The sequence below is a fragment of the Larimichthys crocea genome, chromosome XII, assembly GCF_000972845.2.
Source record: "Larimichthys crocea isolate SSNF chromosome XII, L_crocea_2.0, whole genome shotgun sequence".
Taxonomy (NCBI): Eukaryota; Metazoa; Chordata; class Actinopteri; family Sciaenidae; genus Larimichthys; species Larimichthys crocea.
In genome coordinates, this window is record NC_040022.1 from 25,021,780 (window position 1) to 25,046,204 (window position 24,425).

At 39.5% G+C, this 24,425-nt stretch overlaps 4 protein-coding genes across 6 annotated transcripts; 2 read left to right on the forward strand and 2 right to left on the reverse strand.

The window, feature by feature from the left end:
• Positions 1-2,298: 2,298 nt before the first annotated feature.
• LOC104925073 (G-protein coupled receptor family C group 5 member C) lies at positions 2,299-6,656 on the forward strand. Of its 2 annotated transcripts, XM_010738614.3 has the most exons (4): positions 2,299-2,540; positions 3,229-4,255; positions 5,233-5,333; positions 5,423-6,656. In XM_010738614.3, the coding sequence occupies exons 2-4, from the start codon at positions 3,283-3,285 to the stop codon at positions 5,519-5,521; spliced, it is 1,173 nt and encodes a 390-aa protein (XP_010736916.3). In that variant the 5' UTR covers positions 2,299-2,540; positions 3,229-3,282; the 3' UTR covers positions 5,522-6,656. The 2 variants fall into 2 exon arrangements, with proteins under 2 accessions (XP_010736916.3, XP_027140718.1); XM_027284917.1 differs by lacking the exon at positions 2,299-2,540 and having other exon boundaries at positions 2,915-4,255.
• Positions 6,657-7,876: 1,220 nt separating this feature from the next.
• Positions 7,877-10,976, reverse strand: ccdc137 (coiled-coil domain containing 137). Its single transcript, XM_010738584.3, has 6 exons — positions 10,785-10,976; positions 10,503-10,645; positions 10,189-10,414; positions 9,465-9,547; positions 8,911-8,990; positions 7,877-8,813 (listed from the first exon to the last, which is right to left on the reverse strand). The coding sequence occupies exons 1-6, from the start codon at positions 10,853-10,855 to the stop codon at positions 8,613-8,615; spliced, it is 804 nt and encodes a 267-aa protein (XP_010736886.3). The 5' UTR covers positions 10,856-10,976; the 3' UTR covers positions 7,877-8,612.
• Positions 10,977-12,386: 1,410 nt separating this feature from the next.
• On the forward strand, positions 12,387-15,146 carry LOC104925050 (retinal rod rhodopsin-sensitive cGMP 3',5'-cyclic phosphodiesterase subunit gamma). Of its 2 annotated transcripts, XM_010738583.3 has the most exons (4): positions 12,387-13,143; positions 14,298-14,457; positions 14,540-14,580; positions 14,679-15,144. In XM_010738583.3, exons 2-4 carry the CDS (start codon positions 14,312-14,314, stop codon positions 14,753-14,755), a joined length of 264 nt encoding a protein of 87 aa, XP_010736885.2. In that variant the 5' UTR covers positions 12,387-13,143; positions 14,298-14,311; the 3' UTR covers positions 14,756-15,144. The 2 variants fall into 2 exon arrangements, with proteins under 2 accessions (XP_010736885.2, XP_019116624.1); XM_019261079.2 differs by lacking the exon at positions 12,387-13,143 and having other exon boundaries at positions 13,369-14,457; positions 14,679-15,146.
• A 58-nt stretch (positions 15,147-15,204) lies between these two features.
• tspan10 (tetraspanin 10) lies at positions 15,205-17,375 on the reverse strand. The gene is made up of 3 exons (XM_010738581.3): positions 16,713-17,375; positions 15,985-16,580; positions 15,205-15,864 (listed from the first exon to the last, which is right to left on the reverse strand). Exons 1-3 carry the CDS (start codon positions 16,800-16,802, stop codon positions 15,558-15,560), a joined length of 993 nt encoding a protein of 330 aa, XP_010736883.3. The 5' UTR covers positions 16,803-17,375; the 3' UTR covers positions 15,205-15,557.
• Positions 17,376-24,425: the final 7,050 nt, after the last annotated feature.

Genomic DNA, 24,425 nt, shown 5'->3' on the forward strand with positions numbered 1-24,425 from the left:
TAAAATCTTCCCTAAAAAGATAAGCTCAGTATAGATCTGATTTTTTTTTTTTTTTAATCATTGCATCTGACTAAGCCATTAGTCCAATCACAATATTTATACTAACATGCTGCAATGTGACAAATGTGTGAGGCATCAATTCAGAGGGAAATGGGTTGTGGTGAAGCCCTCAGGGCTGCCAGGCTGCAGTGAAAATGCAGGAGAACGAGAGACGTCCTGCGAGACCCCAACCTGAGCCACTGCTATGAATAACCTGACAGGTTCTCAGAGAAGAGCGGAGCTGCTGAGGCGCCCTAATGAAACCTGCTGCAACAAACTGAACCAGACAACGCCGACAAGGCACAGGCTCGTGCTGTGTGTGGTACCAACTTCGATTTGTTTGACTTTCTGGAGGTGGACACAGAGCTTTATATGAATGCAAATCATGAGAATTGGTATAATAACACTTCGTATTCTATATATACTGCATACAGCTCAAATGATAGCTGTAGAGTAAAAGACAATTGGGATGACAGTTGTTTAGCTACATAATGAAAATAAACCCCAAAGCCCTCTTTATGCATCTGAAAAGGCCATGCCCTTCATTAAGGTCATATTGCTTTCTCTTTTGGGATCAGCTCCTGTTAAGAATCCACTAACAGGACCACAATGTAAAGGGGTGAATCGACTAGCTGCTGTGTTTGTAAGAGCACCCCTCGGGACAAGATCCATTGAGTGATCGATACACCACAGGGGGCTCCATCACAATGTACAAACAGCATGTTTAGTACAAGCTGAGTGCCAGAGTTAGCTTCAGCAAGGTGTCCTGGATGACCTTACTCTTGTGCTGGACCTGGAGGGGATGGACTATAGCTAATCAGGTCTCCAACACAAGAGACAAATGGCTTTTGATATAAACGTGCTCAATGCATCAAGTGTCCATGAACAAAAAGAACAACCATAAACAAAACATGTATAAAATTAAAAATCTAGAGAAACTGCACTAATTAAATTCAGTTTAGCAACTGCATTATTAGGCCCATTTGATTTCTTTGTCTTTTTCCTAACTGGAAATCAAACAAGTGTCAAGTCAAACAAGAAACAGATCAAAGAAATCAGTGTAAATAAATATCTCAAAAGAATAATTTCTGCTCTCTTACTGTAATCTGACAACAAGCTGCTGCATTGAATATCATAATTTGTAAAAACAGAGCAAAAACAACCCAATGACATTTAATCCATCATTTTAGGCACAATAGCAAAGATTGACTGTGATGTGATGTAATGTCATATTCATCATAGTGTTTTGTCGAGTTTCAGATGTGCAAAAAAAGACATTATTCATTTAGAGATTATTAAGAATATTTTATTAATTAGAGACAATTTAAAAGCATAAAAACCACGGCGTCGTCATTGTTCCTATCAATCAATTGGTGGTTAAGTGACATGGCCTACAAGAGTTCAATACTCTATTTTGTTCTGATTGGATTATGTAACACAGGAGTCCACCTCTCCTGTAACATTATTTTCCACCAGGTGGCTCTGCACACTGGATGTTGTCCTTTAAGAGGGTCTGAATAGATTTCCCAGAAGCCTGTTTATGTCAAGTATTCATTTACTTGATGATTGTGCACTAAATGGCATCTAATGTATGCCATTTAGCGCACAGTCAAGCTGAGTCAGTCTTTAATCAACCTTAAAAAGTGAGCTGCTGTATGTGCAACAGCTGATCATTTCATAAGAAGTCACCTTTAAAGACAAAACCAGTGGTGGAATGTAACTAAATGCAGTACATTTACTCAAGTACTGTAGTGCTAATACTACATTTACATTACTAGAGTATTTTTGAGTAAAACTGAGTAATTTTATGCAACTTTATACTTCTACTTTAAATATTTGTACTTTTTACTACACTGCATTTGTCTGATAGCTTTAGTTACTACTTACTTTTCAGATTACAATTTTTAATCTCATCATAAACATCATTATAGACATATAAAAACAGGGACAGCTTCTTATAGGCGAATGGAGTATTTTTCACAGTTTATGTCGCTGCTTGGAATTTAAATACTTCTTCCACTAAAACTGATCTAATCACCAAACTCGTGGAAGCCATTAATCGCAAATCATCAATGCGTTTGAAGTCTGATGCATGTGAAACAGGTCACAGTTTAGACCTGGTTGTATATGGGCTAGAAGTGGAAATGTCTCACTTGAGAGGTGAGTGGTCCCTTTGTTTGAATGTAAGCTGCCTGAAACAAATAAGTAGGCTGGGATGTTAATCGCACGGAATATTCAAAGCAAAGAGGCTGGCCAAAGAGAGTGCGCTTTGCGAAAGCGTCACACCCACAGAATAATAATAACTATGCTTTAATGCCGGTTAGTAGATCATATCATTGTTCAGGAAAAACAGAGAAGGAGTGGACAGGTGGCGGACTGTCCATGATTGTGTATTCCCGGCAAAAGGAAACGTTTTTTTTGTTTGTTTGTTTATTTGAGTCATCCGCATCGGAGTGAATCTATCACCTGTTGGAGCGTTGGCCACAACGGCGCCCGTCCAGGTAAGAAGTCTATAGAGAAATGAATCGTGCTGTTGTGTACTTAATGATACTTAAAAAACTATTAACCAATAAAATTATAATCAGATTACCAAAATGTAAACTTTTCATGAGCTAAATTTAAAAAAAAAGGCTACAGACATTTATTTTGAAATGGTTTTATTTATCTTAAGAATTTGTATATATCTGTCAATATATATAGGGGCCTTAATATACCTTAAGATATGTTGATGGTAACAGCGTCCTTAGTTTTAAAGCTGTACTGATAACTGTAGACAAGTATAAGTGTTTTGAATAATTACTGACTAACTGGGAAATTATTGGAAGTAAGGTTGATTACAAAATAACCTTTTAAATCAAACTGAATGACACTAGTAGATATATGTGGTAGGAATACTGGGAATAAGTAGAATAAAATGCTTCTGCAAATGAAATGGAGTAACATGACTAGGCTGAGCTGTGATTACAACATGGCTCCATGCTGTAATTAAAGACAGGGGAGGCAATTTGTTGGATTCTTCAGAGACTTGTTGAATTTATTTCAATGGGCAGCATTAGCTCAGTACAGTGTGAGCCACAACACAGTAATAGTCTTTGGTGCCATCTTTTATTTTCAGATGCATGATAATACAGCTTGGAGTCATGTTTATTACATACCTGTTTGACTAATGGGGATATTTCTTTATTACAGCAACAACTTAAAGAAAAAAACAAAAAAAAAACAAAAAAAATCATCAGTGAAGTCATGGCCAGTGCTCCCAAAGGATGTGGCCCCAGCATCAGCTCCATATATTTCAACCTGTGTGACTTGACTAAAGTGTGGGGGGTTGTGGTGGAGGCTGTTGCTGCTGCTGGTGTGGTGACATCCTTTGTTCTGTTCGTCATCCTTTTGGCCTCATTACCGTTTGTGACAAACAAGAAGCGAAAGGCTATGGTGGCACTGCAGGCGGGCACTCTGATCTTTACTCTGGGACTCTTTGGACTCACTTTTGCCTTCATTGTGGATCAGTACTCCACCAGCTGTGTTGCGCGGAGGTTCCTCTTTGGAGTACTGTTCTCAGGCTGCCTGGCCTGCCTGTTGATGCATGGGTTGTGGCTGGCCCTGCTAAAGCGACAAGGCCGGGGCCCTAAGAGCTGGATGTTATGCCTTGGAGCCCTGGGTCTGTTGCTGGTCGAGGTGATCATCAACACTGAGTGGCTCATCCTCACTGTGGTCAGGAGACCACCTGGAGGTGTCATTGACCCCAACCTGTCCTGCAACATTGATAACCTGGACTTTGTGATATCTCTGATCTATGTGATGGTTCTGCTGGTAGCTGTGGTGTTGGTCGCTATTCCCTCACTGTCACACAAGGACAAGCAGTGGCGCCGAGATGGAGCTTTCATCCTGGTCTCAGGGCTCTTCACATTGGCTATCTGGGTAGCTTGGATTGTCATGTACATCTATGGTAACAGAGTGACTGAGAATCCTAGCTGGGATGATCCTACTCTGGCTGTAGCTGTCGTGTCGAATGCCTTGGTGTTCCTCTTCCTCTACATCATTCCAGAGATCTGTTTAGTGACCCAGCAGGACCCGGACGAGGAGCAGCCACCTGATGGTGATCATGTTTATCCTGCCAGGAGCCTTGTTTATGACAACATCCTTAAAGAGCCAGAGGCACCCCACCAGACCGTGTGCATGGAGAATAAAGCCTTCTCTATGGACGAGCCTCCAACAGGTACATGGTCTAACATTAATCTTACAAAAGCAATGTCTCATCGGGTGTAGACTCAAAAACCAAAATGAATAATCAAAACAGCACTCCAATTAAATGATTTACTCATGCATGTACGTTTTCAACCAAGCACAGGTGAGCTACATGAAATAATGAAGCACAAGAGGGAAGCTAATGGGAAGTACCGTTAATCCACTGCCACAGGAAAAGACTGTGAAATCTGTTTTTGACAAAACAGCGAAAAGCAGCAAACATTTTGCTGCTATTTGTCGCTGTGAACTCACATCTTGTTAGTGAGTTTAAACATGAAATACACGAGAAGTATCATAGTATAATCATGTTCATTTGATATTGTGGCCCTGAGAGTTCAACACAACTGTAGCATTGTCTGTTGAATGAAGTGAACCCTGTGGTACCTGTCATGCAAAACAAACAAGGAAACAAAAAAGGTTAGGGTTCCCATTTAGAAGAACAAACCAGAAATGAGATAACATCTGAGATGTCAGGCATGTCAACAGTAACTGGCTTTAGTCCACATGTATTAGTATATGGCAGCATCCATAGGAATCTACTTATAGGATAAAGCTAAATATGTGCCATTCAGGAACCATGCCCCACTTTTTGTAGGACAAAAGTCTGACCTACTTATTGAAGGTTGTGTCCTTGGCTAATATCATGAGGTACACTCACCACATCACAGTTGCAAAGTTGTAAATAATGTTATTTATTTACATGTAAACAGCATTCGTCTTATATCGTCACACATATTTAAAATAGTACATACTGCAGTGTCCAGTGTGCGTGATGTCTAATTTATCCCGACAGATGCAGCAAATATTGATTCACTGGTCAGTTTGAGTAAATGTCTGTTGCTACAGAGACTGTTGTGCTTTTTTTAAACAATGGCAGATGTTTTCAAGTGTGCTTTCACAGCTGCATTATTAAACTATTCTTAACTTCCTCCTCTGACTTTTCTTCAGTACCCACAAAGCCTACGTCTCCATATGCTGCTTATAATGGACTACGAAGTTGTGTGTACCAGCCCACTGAAATAGCCCTGATTGCAAAGGGTCTGACTAAGGTGAGTGTGTACTGTAATATCTGACCCACAAAGAACATCTCCTTCTCCCGTCACATCTGAAACAATCACTTCTCTGTTTGTTTCTACAGATGGACCAAGACGCGATGATCCCACGAGTCAGAGTGCCGTCCTCGAATCCTGAAAGTAGCAGCTCTTTGCCTCATTTATCCGAGTCCTTACCCCCATAAGGACACGAAAGACTGTTACAGCTATGAAATAAATGTTGTTTGTTCTGCCACCACAGTTCCTAGTATCAACTACTTCCCTGTTCTGTATGTATAAAGCTGTGTCATAAATCAGTATCAGAGGCGGACTGCTTATGAGGGCTAATGTATGCATAGCCAAAATTATTTTCATATGGAAAGGTTGTAACTGAGCTCCTCTATTTCATTTCCATTTTCACACTGTGGAAACATTTTACTTCAGACTATAAACCAGCTTTGCTCACGTGTAGCTTCACTCCGTGGACTCTTGGAAGAGTCAATAATCCAAGAGAAAGCGTGGCATGAATGTATCTGTACAAGGAAAACTCTTCTTTACTTTTTACATTTCTACAAAATCTAAATCCCAAAGTGAAACAACGTGTAACATTTTCACTCACAACTGACCTACTGTATGTTGGTAGTAGAGAAACAGTAGATAAGGATTAGGTACAGAGAGTTTAAAGGTCTGTAATTTAACTAAGATGTTGTTGTTGTTTTTTTGTCAGACATTATGAATAATGTTTTATCACAGATCTGCTGACTTGTGATTCAGACTTCCCCTGAAAGCCATATGATTTTGTTTTTGTCTTGCATTTATATACATTTAATTTGATGTAAGAGATGTAAATTTTAACTTATTAAACCTGTAAAGGTCACTTAAATCCTGTGTGGCTGTTGGGTGTTTGTGGGATGGCGTAATGCAGGAGGAAATGTCTAACACTTATTTACATATGTTGTAAACCTGTACGCAGGCAGCGAGAGTGATGATGTAACAATGTTTTCAAAGAGTGACATCTAACAATACGTCTATTGAGTGGATGCACTTACATTTTGAGTTTAGGCATTAGATTTGAAGGAATAGCTCATAAGAAATAAAATTTTAGATCCTACATATGACTCTGAAATAAACATACTGTATTCAAAAAATTATTATGAAGGGACAAATGAGCACGGTTAACTACTTAGACTTATGAGTTATTCCTTTTCGCTACAGGGAGATGAACAATTATTCACATTTGATTTGTCTCTCGCACACAGACATGCTCGCGCACGTACACACTCTGAGAGCTTCAGAGTGAGCTGTGGCTGCCTAGCAGCAGGCTGAGTAGGCTCTCTCCCAATTACTCCCACCATCCCGTACTGTCAGCAGCCATGAGTACTCGCTCAGAGAGGAAATTGCTCACCAACTGGAAATCAGACAGAGAACATGTGCGAAAAATGTCAAGATTTTACTCCGCGACGCCTCATGCCTGCACCCTGTGATGCCCGGCGTGTAGACGTCAAGAGCTGCGAATGCAGATAGTAGTGTAGTCAACGAATTGGAAATTTCTAAATGCAAATAAAAAAGGATTCTGACATTTGATACACTGCCTTCTTTGCATTTTCAAAAACATCAGCCTCTTTACTTCATAGTTGTAGTCTCATGTCACAGACCCAGCTGTATTTCACCCATGCATCTCATCAAAGCATTTATTTCAAGTGTATTAGACACTAATTCCTGATCAACAGGTGACTTGAACTGAAATAAAACAACATCTTACTCTGACAGACACCAACTCTAAATCCCCCTGATAATATGAATAGCTGTCTTGTGCACATGGACACGGACGGTTACATGACCAGTGGTGGTTGAGCTCAGCTCAAGGGAGTCAGCACTACCAATCACCAGCAGCTGTCCCCACTTAATGCATTTCCTTGTCACTGTGACAACCTTCAGTGGACAGACGGACGAGAGAAAGAGAGAGAGAGAGAGAGAGAGAGAGAGAGAGAGAGAAAAAAGAAAAGCTGATCAAACAAGAATGACTGTAAACACATAGACCAGACCACAAGGATTCAATATCAATAGGTGACAGTGTCTGGTGTTATTGAGTAGATCACTCTTGGAAAAAAATATTTACATGTTTGCTTGTAGCTCTAGGGCGAAAGCCGAGCCTGTCCAACAAAATGTCTATTAATATGTACAGTTTCTCCCTGAGGCCAATGTTTAAACAAAAGGTCTTGTTCGTGAGGGTGAAACCTTTTAAGGATTACGAAAGCAGAGAGCTGTGCCAGGCTCGAATTAGCATTAAAAAATGGCTGACGTGGTTTATTTATCCCAGGAATCAGACTCTCAGAGAGGTACAAACGGAAACAAGGTATTAAAAGTTTATGAACAATATTTATTATAAATGTATTCTTAACACCGAGGTCCACCGTCAGTTCTTCGGGAAAATCCTGACCTTCAAAGATGATATGCTGAAAGCTCCATGACAGCTACTTAATGTTTTCTCAACAGCTGTTTCAAGTTCAGAAAAGCCAGTCCTCACAGTGCTCAAGAATAAAGAAACGAGTCTGAACAGCTCCAATTCTGAGACAAACTTTATCGTGTGATCAGATAAAAGCTCCAAAACAGCTACTAAACCTAATTATTACTTAATTATTTTACATTTTTTATAGAAATTGTGCCTGGTAACAACATGTACAATAGGAAATTATTGTATTACATTGCATTATAAAAAAGGCCAAAATAAGTCAGTCCACATGTTCTGCCAACACTTCATACAAACAACCAGCTTTCTACTGGGGGACTGCCATCTAGTGGAACCACAGCAAACACACAGAGGTGTGTTGTCGCCTTGAGGTATAACCTGATGATGATGATTTTATCCCTCTAACATATTGTAAATGTCATCACCTTAAGATGAAAGTATTAAAAACAGTGTAAATACAAATTAACCCTTGCCAGTGAACATCCAACACAGTCACGGTGGTGAGAAATCAACTGAAGTCATCTGTCTGGCTGCGTTTAGGTTGGTGGTGATCGGTTTATCTTCTTTATAAGACGCTAAGGCAGGCATTAACGATTTGAATGTCCTGTTCTCTTCTGAGCTGAACACCTGATACTGACAGCGGCAGGTGAACGATGATAATTACTTACCTCGTACTGTGGCCAGTGGATGCAAATGTTTGCTTCTTTCCCTGACAGTTAGCTACATCCACTGGCGTATCAGTTCTAGAGTTACATAACACACACAGTCTGCTGACATATGATCACAGTTTCGGTCTTGCCTGCCGACTGATTCTTTGACATGAAACATCACTTAAGGTTTTTGAGTTTTTCCACACCGGCAGCCCTGGCTTCGTGCTGCTCTTGTCTCTGTTTCTTAAGAAGGCGGTAGGCCTCCACTGCCCGGTCTCTCTCCTCCTCCATGATTCTCTGTCGGGCCATCGAGGGCTTGGCTGTCGAGGCAACAGTGTGGCCGAGGAGAGAGTTGAGGAGCAGCTCCTTGGATCCTTTCTGGATGATGAAGATAGGAGAAAGAGTTAACTTCTTCCTAAACTAGTCAGTCAGATCATGAACATAATATGTGATAAGATAATGCAAAGCAGATTACCTGAGATCTGACTGGAGCCTTTTTTGGTTTGGCGCTCAAACACGGTGGGGCCATTGTAACCTCACCAAAGGGAACATGATCTAAAAAACAAAAAAATTGTTTTATCTTATTTTGCTTTGACAATTTGATCCACTTCCATAGATTAGACACAAACACACAACAAAAATATATTGTTTTTGCTCCCATATTTCATTGAAGTAACGTGCAGTTGTCTTTGTGCTCAATATTCGAGGCTGACTTCAGCTGACTTGTTGGCTGGAAAACTAAAATAATAATCCAAGACAGACTGAAGAAAATGTTCAGAAGACAAATAAAAATCTTTTTGAAAACTCGTGCTGTCCTCTCCAGCAGAGCGGCCTCTCGGTTGAGAACTGGGGAAATTACTCTGAGCTATTTACTAAGCTTTGATAAACCAGGCTTGGGGACAATCTACTTTTCTTTTTAGGGAACGGTCAGCTGGTGCCAAACACAATGACACCGCAGAGATCCCGATGCTCATAAACGCACCTCAGATTTGGTCACTGTGTTCCAGAAAAAAATAATATTTTCATTACCTATAAACATCTCTTTTTCCATCTTGGTCTCCTGTCTGTCCAACTTCTTCTGATGTAGCCTTTGTAATCGGCCTTTATCATGCCTGTATAGCAAGAGAGCAAAGATTAAATTAATTAGACATGCAGCATCCTGAAACGAGAATCACTTTACATTACCGTGTTTTGTCAGAGCAGTTCCCTTTTGTTATTTACGGTTGTTTAACTGCATGCTGTGTGTTTTTACTGTTTCTATGCACATGTACAGCACTTTTCAGTGTTCAGAAAAACTGTTTAGTGTTGCTTTTTTGGTAAAACAATGGAACTTTTCCCATTTTGTAAGATTTAGGGTGCTCTATTTACAACACCGAACTGTGTTTTCATGAGTGCAGAAGCACGTGCAGACTTCACCTCGTCTTGAAAATAAGAATGGTTGTTTTTTGTTACTTTGAGCAAATACTTAACACTAGCTTAATTGAAATGACCCCATCTTTGCTTGACATCCTCAGGAGGTAAAGCACTAATCAGACGATGGCCGGTTCGATCCTCGGCTCCTCCAGTCTGCATGTCGAAGCGTCTTTGGGCAAGATACTGAAGTTCCTCCTGAAGGCTGCGCCATCAGTGTGTGAATGTGTGTAGCTCCTAAAACTGATGAGCAGTTGGCATTGGCGTGCAAGGTGCCAGTGTACCAATGTGCGTGAATGAAATATGTAGTGTACCGTTTACCAAACACCTATTATCAACTCACTCCTTCTTTTTCGCAGACTTGACCTTGTCTGCAGACCCCTCTTGTTCGTCCACATCCAGCTCAGGCTTTCTGTCCACTTGGTTCTTGGTGAGGAAGAGGACGTGTTTGGTCTCGTTCTCCATGCGCCTCACGTATGCTTTCTCACTTTCTTGCTTCCTCCTCTTGAAATGTGGGACAGGTATGTCTCCATCTTGGGACTCCTCTGGTTTACCTTTAGGGGAGATGGCTAAAGAGACAACAACAACACTGGTTTTTAAACAAACCCGTTAAAGTATATGCATGCATAACAAAAGTACTGAAGCTTTCACACTCACCCTCTTTGAGCTTTTTGGCCTTCACGGCTCCTGTTTTCATCCTCTCCTTGCTCTTCATGATCTCTCGGAGCCTGAATGGGATGTCATTGAGGTGGTCCGGCTTGGCTTTCTTGGGTTTCCCATTTCCTTTGAGCTTCTTGTCACTGAAGTTTGGACACATTACAGTCCAGATAACACGTACATGCGAACATTAGACTTATAAAGCTTTGAATAATTCAGATAACTTGCTTGTCACGGGAAGCTAAACGCGGCTAGCTGCTTTTTTAGCTTCCCTAACGTTACCTTGGATGTTTTCCGGCCTTGTCGGCTTGTTTTCCTGACTCGTTGGTTTTATTCTTCTTATTCTTCCCCATGTTGCTGCAGTTTACTTCAGTACATTGGAAATAATCGTAACAAAACAACAACACATGCGGAGCAGCGTGCGTGCCCTTTAACCTACGAACCTCAACCTCGAGTGACAAAGCAGGGAGGAAAAAGGAGAGCTCTCACTCTGCGGCCTTTTCTGTTACAGCTTGGTGTGCACTTTGCTACTCAGCTGTGCTGGTTTATCTGTATTCTGAAGTGACGTTTGTATGATAATTTTGTTTAAAAGAGTTGTTTTAATCACTATGACACTTTGTCCATGACATCTAAACTAAAACACGTAGCACCAAAGAGTAATTCCGCCTGGTGGAATAATCGTATCAGGCTGGTACACTTACCCAACAGACGATCTTCGCAGGAAACGTCATGGTAACAGGCTGCAGTAACTTCTATCCGCCGCCACTAGATGGCGCCTTATGTCTGTTTGTCTGATGGGAAGTTCATTTTTTTTTAGGGAGTCGGATCATTTGACTCATCTCACCAAGAAGAGCCGGCTCTTTCATTTGACTTATGATTTGTACGTGTACACATATATCATGTATATATTGAATACATCCCTTTTACTGAAGTATTCAGGAGTAAAAATTACATTTTCTAATATCAATAAATTGCTCTAGCCAATTGTTTTCATTGAATTTACAGACTATTACTACATCCTACTACAGTGGTCCCTCGTTTATCGTGGGGGATACGTTCTAAAAATAACCCGCAATAGACGAAATCCGCAAAGTAATCAGCTTTATTTTTTACAATTATTATACCTGTTTTAAGGCCGTAAAACCCCTAACCACACACTTTTATACACTTTTCTCAGACAGGCATTAACATTTTCTCACATTTCTCTCTTATTTAAACACTCTCAAAGTTCAAACTTTCGCAGATTTAACAAAGTACAATACTGTATTAGTAAATGAAACCAAAGATCAAAACCTGTTTTCAAGCCCAAACATTTTTTAACAAATTTAATTTTAATGATCAATCTACGGGGTTTGACACATAAGAAATTATTACCAGTAACTCACGCGTATTTCACAGTTCCTCTGACTGCAAACATACAGCACTTCAGAGTCACACTGCTAGCGATTGAACATTTATGTAAATCTGGCTAGCCGAACGCATTTTGTACAGTACTCCCTTAGCTAATCAGGACGCCGAACACAATGCGCGTTCACGCTGTAAAAAAAGCATGCAAAATCACACAAAAAAATCAGCGAAACAGCGAGACCGCGAAAGGTGAACCGCGTTATAGTGAGGAACAACTGTATTACTATAACTCTCTGAAACCGCCCAATGAATGCACTAACTTGCTTGTAGAACCACTCTGCTACACAAAGCAGATAGAAACACCTTTAAAAACTATAAAAAGCATCGAAATGCTGCTTCTTTTTCTACTATCACTCAACGGCTCGCGTAGCAGAGCCGGCTCCAATCGTTCACTTAAAAGAGCCGACTCTTTGAACCAGCTCGTTCACTTCCGACACATCACTAGTCTGCACACACTACTATCTCAATGGAGAGGGTGAGGAGAGGGGTTGGCAATCCAAATCCTACCAATGCTCCATTAATCTGTCAGATTAATGTAGTGGGATAAAATTACAACAGTTTAGTGTATGTGGAGGATTAAATAATGTCATCAAAAACTCATTACAGGTCATGAAATACTAGTAATGATCCTAACTTAGGCTGGTGTGATGTTTGTGTTCTTGTTTCAGAGGCAGGAGAGTAAATAACCACGAGAAGTGTGTGTCCCATGTGTGTGTGCGTATGCGTGACTGGAGTATATTACAGAGACAAGCTGAACTTGTGTGTGGGAGGTACATGTGTGTGTCAGGGGGATTTTCAGGGAGACATAATGCAACTCAATCTGAGAGACTGCTGATGAAAGGAAAATACTGCTGCTATTCATGCTAGTATGGTCTTGGCTGCAGATGTTGCATAATATTGCAGGTGGTGGGGAGATACTGAAGATAATTTCACAGCTTTTTTTACTCCACTGCATATTTCTGCATCTTTCGTGTGTTTGTTTGTGTCTGTCCCTGCTCAGATATCCTTTAAACTGTGAGTCAATCTCTAATGAATGTACTGTTCCAGAAACAACATGAAAGACCTGTGTGTACACAAGTGATGAGAGCCCTGAAGTTCATTGGTTGGCAGACTCTTAATCCTCTCAGAGTCTGAGGTGTATAAGAGGGCTTCACCAAACACAAACTCATCATCATATAACAGCAGCCCTGATCTCTACGACACGGCCGACAGAGATAACACAGCAACACAGGAGGTGAGTATAAGTAGCGAGCTGCAGAGTAATTTCAACTTTCATGTGCTTTTTGAACACATAATGAATTTTGTTATACTATGTATGATAATTTATTTATTTAATCATTCTTTTATATTTTCAACTTCAGATGCAATTTTTCTTTTATTATTATGAAAAAAGTGAGAAAATATTCTGCATTTTCTTTTTAAATTAGTAAACAGTTTATTAAATAAATGCAATTCACAGGTTAAAATGTTATTGGAAATTAGTAAACCTATTCAAGAAGAGACATACACTTCACTGTGCAATCCATAAAATCTATGTCTAGATATCATATAAATACTGTCAAAGTATCAAAATACTTTTGATAGAGCGCCAGAGATAAGTGGGACAGAGGAGATTTGTAAAATATAGGACCTTCAGTATAGCACTGAGGTCATAGTGGTGGTTTCAAACTGGACTGCATTATTTTGAGCAGTGTATATTCTGATACAAAATATTAGAAACACCTCTCGTCCAGAAACATATAACTGAATTTACATGATCATACATGTATAAATTAAAATATATGTTTTATTAAACAACAAAAACTGAAGATTATAAACTTTGTAAGATCATTAGATTATACAGATGTACCTAATAAAGTGGCCACGAGTGAGTCCATTTTAGCAATATTTAGAATATCAGTTATATTTTGTACACAAAAGTGCTAAAATCTGTCTGCTTCGCATCATTTATAAAGTAATTAGTGGTTATTGTATAGATATGTATCTCACCCTGGGTATATATTTTCATTATAAAAATGTCGTTTGGTCAACACCACTAGCAGATAATCTGATTGAGTAATTAATAAACTATTGTCAGGTTAGGACCACAAATAAATTCAGCATGTCCTTGCAGTAATCTGATTATAAAGGTGCTGTGAAGCCATTGTGGAGGGTTAATTAGTAATGTGAATGTGGAATTACAGCAGCCTTCATTATGTGTATATAAGTCTCTACATTTCTGTAGATATTCAGTTATTACGTTGTTTGTAATCAGTAGTCATATCAATTTGTTCAGTGTAGTAACAAATACAGAGTAGAAAGTGGGAATTTGTCTTGAATGCAATGTATTTAAATTCGGCTGCAATATTTTCATGCATTCCATCACTTTTTATGACTGTGCCATTACAGTTCAAACAACAAGTATGAATTTGGATCTGGCCAAACCTGAAGCCAAGATTGGCAACAAAGCTCCCCTCAGGGCTACCGGCCCTGAATCCGGCCCACCCCAGTTTAAACAGAGGAGCAGGCGCCAGTTCAAGAGCAAGCCTCCCAAGAGGGGCGTAATTGGGTAGGCTTTTTTTGTGTAAATTGTCTGAGTGTCAGCTTGAAAATTTGCATTTCCCTGCAATAAAGCTTTCTTTCTTTCTCAGCTTTGGAGGGGAGATCCCAGGAATGGAAGGGCTTGGCACTGGTAAGCAGAAGTTAAGACACCGCACCATGAAAAAATACCCACAAGCCACACAACTATTCATTTAAAAAAAATCATTATTTGTTTTTTTGTTTTTTCAGATATAACCATAATCTGCCCATGGGAAGCATACAGCCATCTGGAGCTACATGAACTGGCTCAGTATGGCATCATCTGAGTCTGATGGAGATGGAGTTTCTGCACAATTGACAAAATTATGTTTAATCAATTGTTTTTTCAAAGATTTCTTATTTCAAACTTAGTGTGCCATGTGTAAACCATGTTAATGTGTTGGAAACACGGTATAATTTGCATTTTAATGCTTTATTTGTCCCTTTTCAACAAAGAGTAGCAACCAAAACATAATCAAAACAGTAAAGTGATTCAGGCACATAGCATGCTACATCCTGTGCACCTAAAGGAATAGGGCCATTTGTTTCATTTGATGGGATCTTTTTCATTTTAGAGACTTCTAATTAATTGTAAATAGGTCTTCTTGGGCTTTTAAACTTTAAAGGCCCAGTGTGTAAGATTTGGGGCATTCTATTCACAAAATATGGAATAAAATATGAATAATTATCATTGGTGTATAATCACCTGAAAGACGAATGGACAAACTAAACTCTTGCTCTAGATGGTGCTTTTTGCATTTTTTTTGTGTGTCTACAGCCATTGTAGTTTCTCGCTCATGATTGGAAGGAAAAGGTGAGGTGAGGGGATTGTAATCATCAATTACACAACTAGATTCCACTATATCCTACAAACTGGTCCCTTAAATGTTTAGGGTTCTTTTGATGGACTTCCTTTCTGAATTAAAACGTGTTTTTTTCAGTTGATGATGTATAATGCACACAGTCAAGCTGAGTTTTGTTGAGAATGGATATTTACTACAGGTGATGAACAAGGTGGAGATCCAAAAACATTCAGCACTCATTAAATATCAGCATACAATATATTCCCTATCCAGTGAATATATAAGGTTATATGTGAACCTTATGCCACTGGATGGTTTCTATCAGCCGTGTACTGATAAACAGGGTCAGAATCTGGACCACCAGAACAACAATTCCTATTGTCTCTATCAGGCCCTTGTGCTGCTCGATCCAACGAGAGATTCCCCCCAGACAACCTCCCAGAAAGATCACACTCTGAGCAGTAAACTCATCCAGCTGCTGCGCCCTGACACCGCATTGAGAATTTAACACTGTGCCATTTTCCAAAGGGTCCACACAGCATGTTACAGGAACACCACAGGCCAAAACTCCGGGAGCTGAGCAGTTGTAATATCTGAGGAAAGGTAAAAATATCCATTAACACATTGAGCAGCATATTCACTTTTTAAAGGCATCGTAACCAATAAGTCATGATGTTTTCTAAATATATCCCAGTTATTCACCCTCTACTCACATGTTGATCTCCCAATCACGGTAGTTATCCGCCCCACAGCATTGCAGATTTGACTGAATCTCGTCTGTGATGAACCTCAAATCCAGATCATCCTGGTAGCGCACCATGGCAGTTAACATCCCTGACCGCAGGAAGCCTCCAATCTGATCTTGTAGACTGTACGCCATAATGGCGGCCAGCACTTGGACTGTAATGAGCACCAGCACGGTGGCAGAGAACAGCTTCAGTAAGGAGCAGTTCTCTCTTAAAGCGCCCACACAACCTGACAGGCAGAGCATAGTCAGCACAAAGCCCAGAGTCACAAGCATCAGCATTGGGTCAGTGCCGATACTGCCGATCTTCTCCTGAGCAAATGACTCTTTACTGATGAGGCCCCACATTCCCAGACCAAGAACCACCAGGCCAAGAACTGAGAACACCAGATTGCATAGGAACAGGAAATATTTGAGGAAATAGTCCGTCAAAGAATATCTGTAGTGGGGTCGGACGCGTGTGGATACAGGAATGTTGTTGTCCTGTCCGTTGGTTGGCCCTGCTTGGTGAAAGTCAGAAATGACATTGCCAAGCTCTTCAGTGTCTTCTTTTGTAGAGCTCGCCTTTGGACACACAGGAATGCAACAAATTATCATAGTTTTCATGAGAGAGGTACACAATTTCGAGAAAGCTACATAACAGTTTAACGAGACAGCATACGTATATTTAACAAAACTTCAAAAGTGACTGCGTACCTTTGGTATGAGGGGACTGGACTCATTCTGCGTGGTGTCCCTCCTCGACCACGGCAAAGAAATCCTTTTTAGCGTGAAATATCTCTTCATGTTGTCAGCCACTAGGAGATGAATCTCCCTGTGCTTTTAGCCGGTCAGAATGACACAAGCTTAAGTGGAGCATAAGCTACAGTATGAACAGAGCAGCATGTGAGCTGAGGCGGAGTAACCATGCCTCTGGCTGCTGTGAGGCGTGGGATTTCTTCATCATGTGAGAGTCACAATGAGGGGATTACAGCTATCAGAGCATGTAAGAGAGACTCACTCACACAAGAGTGGGAACAAGAGATATTTGATTTGAGGTTTACTCACATAAACAACTAGCAAGTGTTACGCAATTTGGACACGGTATGTGTTTTGACATCAGAAACGGGTGACATCACTCAAGCTCTGCCCATTCTTCATACTGTCATTGCGTTTAGCACATATAATGTTGACCATTTCCATCATTTTAGTTTGTGGGTCAGCATACTAATTTTAGAAATAAACGTAGAACGGAGGCCAGTGGGAATGTCATGAGTTTGGCAAATATATTCTCATTAATCAAAGTAAAGAAGGAAGAAATTATGACCTGATGGTGGCGCTAGAGGACAAATTAGGGGAACAAAGTTATTACAATTGAAGCTGAGGTGGACAATAATGTGTCATATTTCATTAAAATCTGTCCAAATATTGTTGAGAAAAGATAGGTTCGTCTGAGAACCATAAAAGTGTGTGCAAACTGTGTGTGAATTTGATTAAATGTTGACATATTTTAATCAAGATAAGTTCAAACGTTGACCTGTTGGTGGAAGGGGATCATTCTTCATAAATTTACATCTTTTGGATTCAAAGAATGCAATTGGTGTGTCGCAAGCCAAAAAGTTTGGAAACTATTAGATTCATAAGTGTTACACAAACACAGATGAATCATTTATAAACTAAACTACTTAAAAAGTCAAAGGTCACTAAAACAGATCAGAGTTGACGTCAGAAAAAAATATATTCCTACTTACTAATTGTTTTCATGTGAGCTAGCTGGTCACTTCTAACAGTTAAGGCTGTTTGGCTGAGAAGGACAGATCTGCTGGCCCTGGTGTTATGGACTGGAATTTATTGGACTGTAAGTGTAATGTTTCCACCTAAAAGCTAAACTGTTCTGGTGTATGCCCAGAGAAAATAATCCCTAAAAAACACCAGAAAAAAACTGATAATGACAATATGATATGACAATGTACATTATAGCGAGTGAGGTGCATGCACATTAACCTGAAAAATTATTTAATATTTCTCAGTACAGTGAGCAAATCTGCTTGGTCTGTCATTTCTACAGCTGCTGCTTTGACTATAAACAGCACATTCTTTAATGGAAGAATCCAAGATCCAAGCTTGTTAATATTGCAAATCACAGAGTCCTGCGTGGATGACGCTGTGTCTGTTTGTTTTTTAGTAGAAACAAAAATCACCATGCAACACTCAGCTACATGGTGTTGTAATTTTCAGTGAATCCCTGTTTCACTATTGGCAATGTGGAGCCCCAATGTTGGATAAAATCATTACATAATTATAATTTCTCTGACTGCTGTGTTTCATAAGTTTTAGTAGGGCATGAAGGTATAAACATAACACCAGAAAACATATTAAAGCAGATATTTAATATAACACTCATTACTGATGTTAATGTTAATTTGCAATAATCAAACTGATAATGACACAAATTTAATGTCGTTCTGCAGTTCCTCACTGTGACCACCAGAGGGCAACCCTGTGATCCTAAATACGCCACCAGGCCTCGTGGCAGATAAGGTAAAAACTTTCAAAATAAAACAATAAAAAATACACAGCACTGTTTCGGTCTATACATTGTTTTGTAAATGAAAGTGGGCAAAACTTACATTCATATTCTACTAACAATAGTACTAACATGGCTTTGGATATACTTACCAAACTCCTACCGAACAATATAAATACAATTATTTAGAAATATCAGGATTATTCCCTATGATGAATGTGTGTTAGAGTCCACACTGAAAATAATTATGATGACATTTTTTTAGGTGAATTTTTACTGTGTTCAGTAAAGCAGTGGCTCCAGGATGTGTTTAACCTAGCGTAGGCTCCAGCAGGGGAAACTGGCAGGAAGCAACATGAGAGCAAAAGCACCTCTGGCTCCAAAATATTCTCATTTATTCATGTGTTGGATTTTGTGAGCTAGCAGCTATAGCCATCAATGCAGCATATAGTAAAATTCACCACGTGGGCAGGACATGGACAGTCTCAACCAGTGATACATCGACCTTTTGGTTCAGGCAGTGGAAGAAGATCTCCTGTAAGGCTTTTTAGGATGTTGAAAGCCAAATGAGGCAAGATAGCAACTGACGACAGCATCCTCTCGGTCATCTGTCTCCTTCTATGAATGCTAACAGTCAATCACATGACTGCAGGAAACACGAGAATCCTCGTGGTGCACCTTCTGTTTGGCATCGGCCTTTTTAACCATACTCCTATTATTGCTCTGATAAAGTCATTATGAAGTGATGTGCTGCTGTGAGTCAATAAGAAGCAGCAGTGGAGGGAGCAACTGTGACAGTGAGTTAAAAAGCAGACAGACAGAGGCCTGGTTATCTCACTTTCTGGCTGTGCAGGTTCACTGCTGTCATTCTTTCCTCTGGCTCTGCTGGACTGAGCTGCACTGAGCTGGATGGGACTCTACTGGCTGGTGGTGGACTCCAGACGGGGCTATAAGACTTGGGCATAAGTGCTGCCATAAATCTGTTTCCATACTAATGTGCATAAACAGAAAAACAAATTGTAATTTGTCACAGTCATAACCGACCTACCAGATAACTTTGTGAGGATAGTTTTCACAGAGGCAGTTTTTAAGAGTCTCACAGCGTTGCAGATTCATGTGTGTGATTGTGTGCCTATACAGAGGTACCGTTTTATGATAATACATGCGGCTATGCTGTAGTTTTACTGTGAAGATCAATGATTTATGTTCAATTCAGCTCATAGACTGTAAACATCTGACATAAAAAGTAAGCTTTATTTCGAGCATAAAATACTGCAAAAATAAACTGTAACAGTGACAGAGGTCATTCTGTTGCACATTGAGTATTGAACTTACCTTTATACTTTGTCCTGCTGATCCTTTTCTAGTTCGGTAAAGCGGGACTTGTACCTGTAGTGTTGCTCAATTTTTCTTCCACTGCACATAAGACACATACCTTCTCTCACTACTTTGCTGCTACTACACATTTCCACTGATGTAGTGGAAAATAATAAGATGTGTGAACAATGAACTTTAGTATGTGATGATCATAATATTATCCACCACCACTACCACAAAAAAAAAAGGAAAATGTCAAGTTTGAATGCAGGAAAATGGGAGTTTTTAATTTCACAAAGATTTACTGTGACTGGTTGTTGACAGAAGGGTTATCAGTTGGTTGTTCGTTTTTCTTGAACAAATCTCACTGTTTCCTTTTTTATAAATCTTATTTCCTTTTGAATGAGATCCAACTTTGTCTGTAGCATTGTCAGTGCTGGGTGTGTATGCCTGAGATCCATCCATTCTTACAGCATGTGATATATTGTCTCTGGGTTTAAAGTTGGTGCAGGTGGCAGGGACTGTTGCCCAGTCAGATTCCTTTTCAGCAGCAATGAAAACCTCATGTCAAATATCAATGCTGTCTGCAGACATCAGCACAGGATGCAGCAACATTAGTCTTTCAAATGGAATAAAGAGCTCTAATCTGGAGTAGATCAGAGCTGGAACTTCTTGTGACAAAAGGTATTTCATTTCAGAGCTGACAAGGAAAAAGTACTCCTTTTGGCAGGTATTTAGGAAATGAAGGAAAATGTGCTCCGTTTATATATATATATATATATATATATTCTATATATTATATATCTAATCTATATAGATATATCTATATATCTATATATAAATATATATATATTTATTTATTTATTTATTTTTTTTATTTCTTTTGGGTCCAGCTGCATTTGTCTGACTAAAACTGTCCAGATTATAGATTGAAAAAATCTGTTTTAGTAATGAAACTAAAAAGAAATGGTGTTGCTTCACCCTCCATCAACAGTGGCACTGTTTACACATTACACCTGATTTATTTCTACAGTCATCTAGGGTGGATTAATGTCAAATTTAGTGAATTGATGGAATAAATCTGGCAGCAGATTATTTGAGTTAGGGATGTCGGCGGTTCAGGGGTTTGGGAATCTCTTGGGGGCTGTATATTTATCTTGTCATATATATATAACAACGTTTTAAAAAAAATCACTGTAAGAACTTTCTTGCAGCAGAATTTTGCAAATTTTCTCTGAAATATTCTATTTTATTGAAATTATTACCACAAAACAAAGTGCATTCCCTTTAGTTTCAGCTTCATCGTCCCTGAATGTCAAAGGGATCATTGCTGGCTGGGTCTGTTGTAGCCCAGATGTTGCGCAGATTGTATTACAGTAGGTAGTAAGAATGCTAAACTGGAGCCACACGGCTACATCAAACATCTCCTCTGGATTGGAGCCCATAGGGAGTGCGGTTGCCCTCCACCACCCACAGCAGCTAAAAGACATGTGGAGGATAGATGGAGCATAGTTAGGCGATTATCAGGACCTCCCATTCAGACTCTGTGGATTATTTATCATTGTAGTAAATGTACAACCTGCAAGACACAAATTGGAAAATGGCGTCGATAGCATGCGTTGCATGAGCTTTGCCTTTAGTGCCATGTTATACTGTATGTGTGTGCGTGAATGTGTCATCACTGCATCACTGAAGTGGGTGGGAGCAGGTTGGGGGAATGGCTCCGGGACATTAGAGAGGCAGTTATAAGAGAGTGCTGCCCAGGTCATGTTTTCTCAGTGTGTCACTAGTGAAGGATTGTACCGGAGAGAGTGTTCTGCCGATTTGACCTGCAAAGACCCTTGGCACTACTTCACAGAAAGGTAAAACCAATTTGATTCCTTGCAAAGTTTTTCACCTACAGAACAGTAAAACTAAGTGAAGGTAAATTAGAGCCCAACCCAAATATATGCATGCATTAATCTTATTTCAGAATTATAATCTACAATCGACAAAACCTTAGTTTTCTATATCTTAAATTACAAAAAATAGATCATTTACAGATTATTACATATAAATATACAAGTGAAATCCTAACTTTGTTTTCTCCAAGTGAAAGTGTGAAAGTGAAAGCATCGCTTTCCTGAACACTCCTTTCTCAGCAGCACCCACATCTTGTTCTTTTTTAAATTTTTTGTTAGGTGAGAAAGATGGAGATGAAGGAGCTTCTGGTCCTGCTTTGCATGACCTTAACATGTGGGGCTCAGAAATGGAAACAAGAAAGCTCACGTTGGGACCCTAAAGGTCAGGGACACTATAGTTTTCCACAATCTGTGAATCATTATGAAAAACGTTCAATTTCACTTTCAAAATCACTTTTTTTGTTTGCAAGATTTTGTTTGTGTTCAGGGTAAACATATTCCTAACATATATTTCTGTCTTCAGCAGAACACATCAGCGGTAAGACTTGTTCCAACCTGACCCAGGTACTGGACAACTGGAAATTTGCTATTGTAACCCAGGTGAAAGACCTCCTGATCAATGACCATGCCTCTGTCCTACCTGAGTACAACAGGTGGGTCACACTGATTTCTGACTCAAAACAACAGACAGAGAAGCAAAATGAGGAAACAGAAAGCTGAAATGTTGAGTAGGAGAGAGGTTAAATGTGTGAGAATCAAGGCAGTGATGTCAGTGAACATTTTATTGTTCACTTGACAGTCGTACAAAATTAGGAATTATGTAACTTCCGTTGTTCTGCATGTGACCACTGACCTGTTAGAGCCAGTAATGTGATCCATGATTACTCTGGTCCACACGAGGCTGACTCTGCTTTGTAAGTGACCTCACTATGGCGACTGTGCCAAAACTTACGGGAAATGAGTGTTTCTGGCAAATATTACAACAAGTTGTTGACCCTTTCCATTGGAGATTGGGCTCTAGACCATGATACAAACAGTTAAGACCATGTATAATGTGAACATTGTTGAGTATCCATTTCATTTGGACTGCGGGATCATAGTCCTTCCTTAAGTTTGGGCCAAAAACTTGCTATTTTTCATATATTTGTAAAGGGACTTTCTTTCTTATGTCTGTTATGCTGATGTTTCCTCCAGATGATGGTGCTGTTCCTGCTTAACAGCATGTCCTGACTTTCATGTTCACGTTGCCAATTTGACTTGGTTCCCCTCTTGATTATGTTTTGCCAATGTACAATGTTCCTATTTGATGTGAGCTTGTGGAAGATTACCGTGCCAAAGCTCTTTGACTGCTCATTGGAATACTGCAATAATTTACTCATTTGTACTTTCCCAAATCTCCCTGCATGTGTCCAGGATCCAGCCCCTGTCAGATGCTCTGGGAGACCTTTACAGGCAGTTTAACACTCTAAAAGATGAGCTGGGGAAGCTCACCTCAAAGTTTGACAGTGTGGAGGGCTTTGTGGACGACCTCAAGGATGGTAGATTCACTCCGCCTCAGCGTCCCATACAGAGGGTCCCCCCATATGTGGGTCTGAGGTCTCCACTGCAAGCACAGATGAGGGCTCCTGTCAGGGGCATTATCAAGAGGCCAACACCGATCAGGGCAAGGAGAAGAGGGCCTCAGAGGCCTTAGACCTGTTGCCTATTGGGTTTTTATCTTGTATCAATGCTGACATGTCAAACAAGGGTTGATGTGTTTACTTGATATTTTTCAGAAGACGACGATTAGTTTATGTAGTTTAATTAATGCCTGTGATATGAGAAAAGGTCACATAAATAAGATTTAGTGATGCATGGTGTAGAACAGATGATGTATTTATCTCTGCCTTTCTGTACAATGTCACTTTTAACCACAAGGTGGCAGCATTTATCAATTTATCTCAGCTGCCATCCTGCAATTCTATGTGTATTAATAGCTGGACATAAAGTAACATAATGGCTGAAAAGGTAGTCTAGAATTGTAATATAAAAGATTTTATGAATGAACATGTTTGCATTTGAGTTTTTTCATCCAAATAATTATTAAAAACAAATTCATGTGCAACTTACATTCATCAGCAGACTGACATTTGAGGACATCCTTGTCTTACCCAATCATGATGATATTATTTATTAACAAATTACCTGTTTGGAATAATCATATATCTGGAAAAATCAATGAGGTTGATAAGGTAAAACATTAAATATGGTGATGTTTTACTATTTCCAAATGAATATAGAGTGAAGTTTTATTTTTATATTTATTATGTTTATTTTTTTACAATACATAATCTAAGAACGTACAGCTACAGTATATACTTGTATTTTCCTCCCGTTTGTCCTGAATATCGATTACAGTAGAACTTCACAATACACTGAAGAAAACCATTACAACTAGTGTCATCATATTCTGGTATTATTGATACTGGTTTGTGTTTCGCACTCAGTGTAATTGTTCTTTATACTTACTGACTCTCTCCACCTCCCTACATTCATGTTTTAATTGGAAGTTATTGGACAAAAAAGAAAATAAACACACAATAAAAGTTAATAGTTGATAAAATGAAAACAATAAAGTAGCAAAGTGAAAGTATATCACAATACATACAGTGGGTCATTGTTATGTACGAATGAAAGTTTTCATCA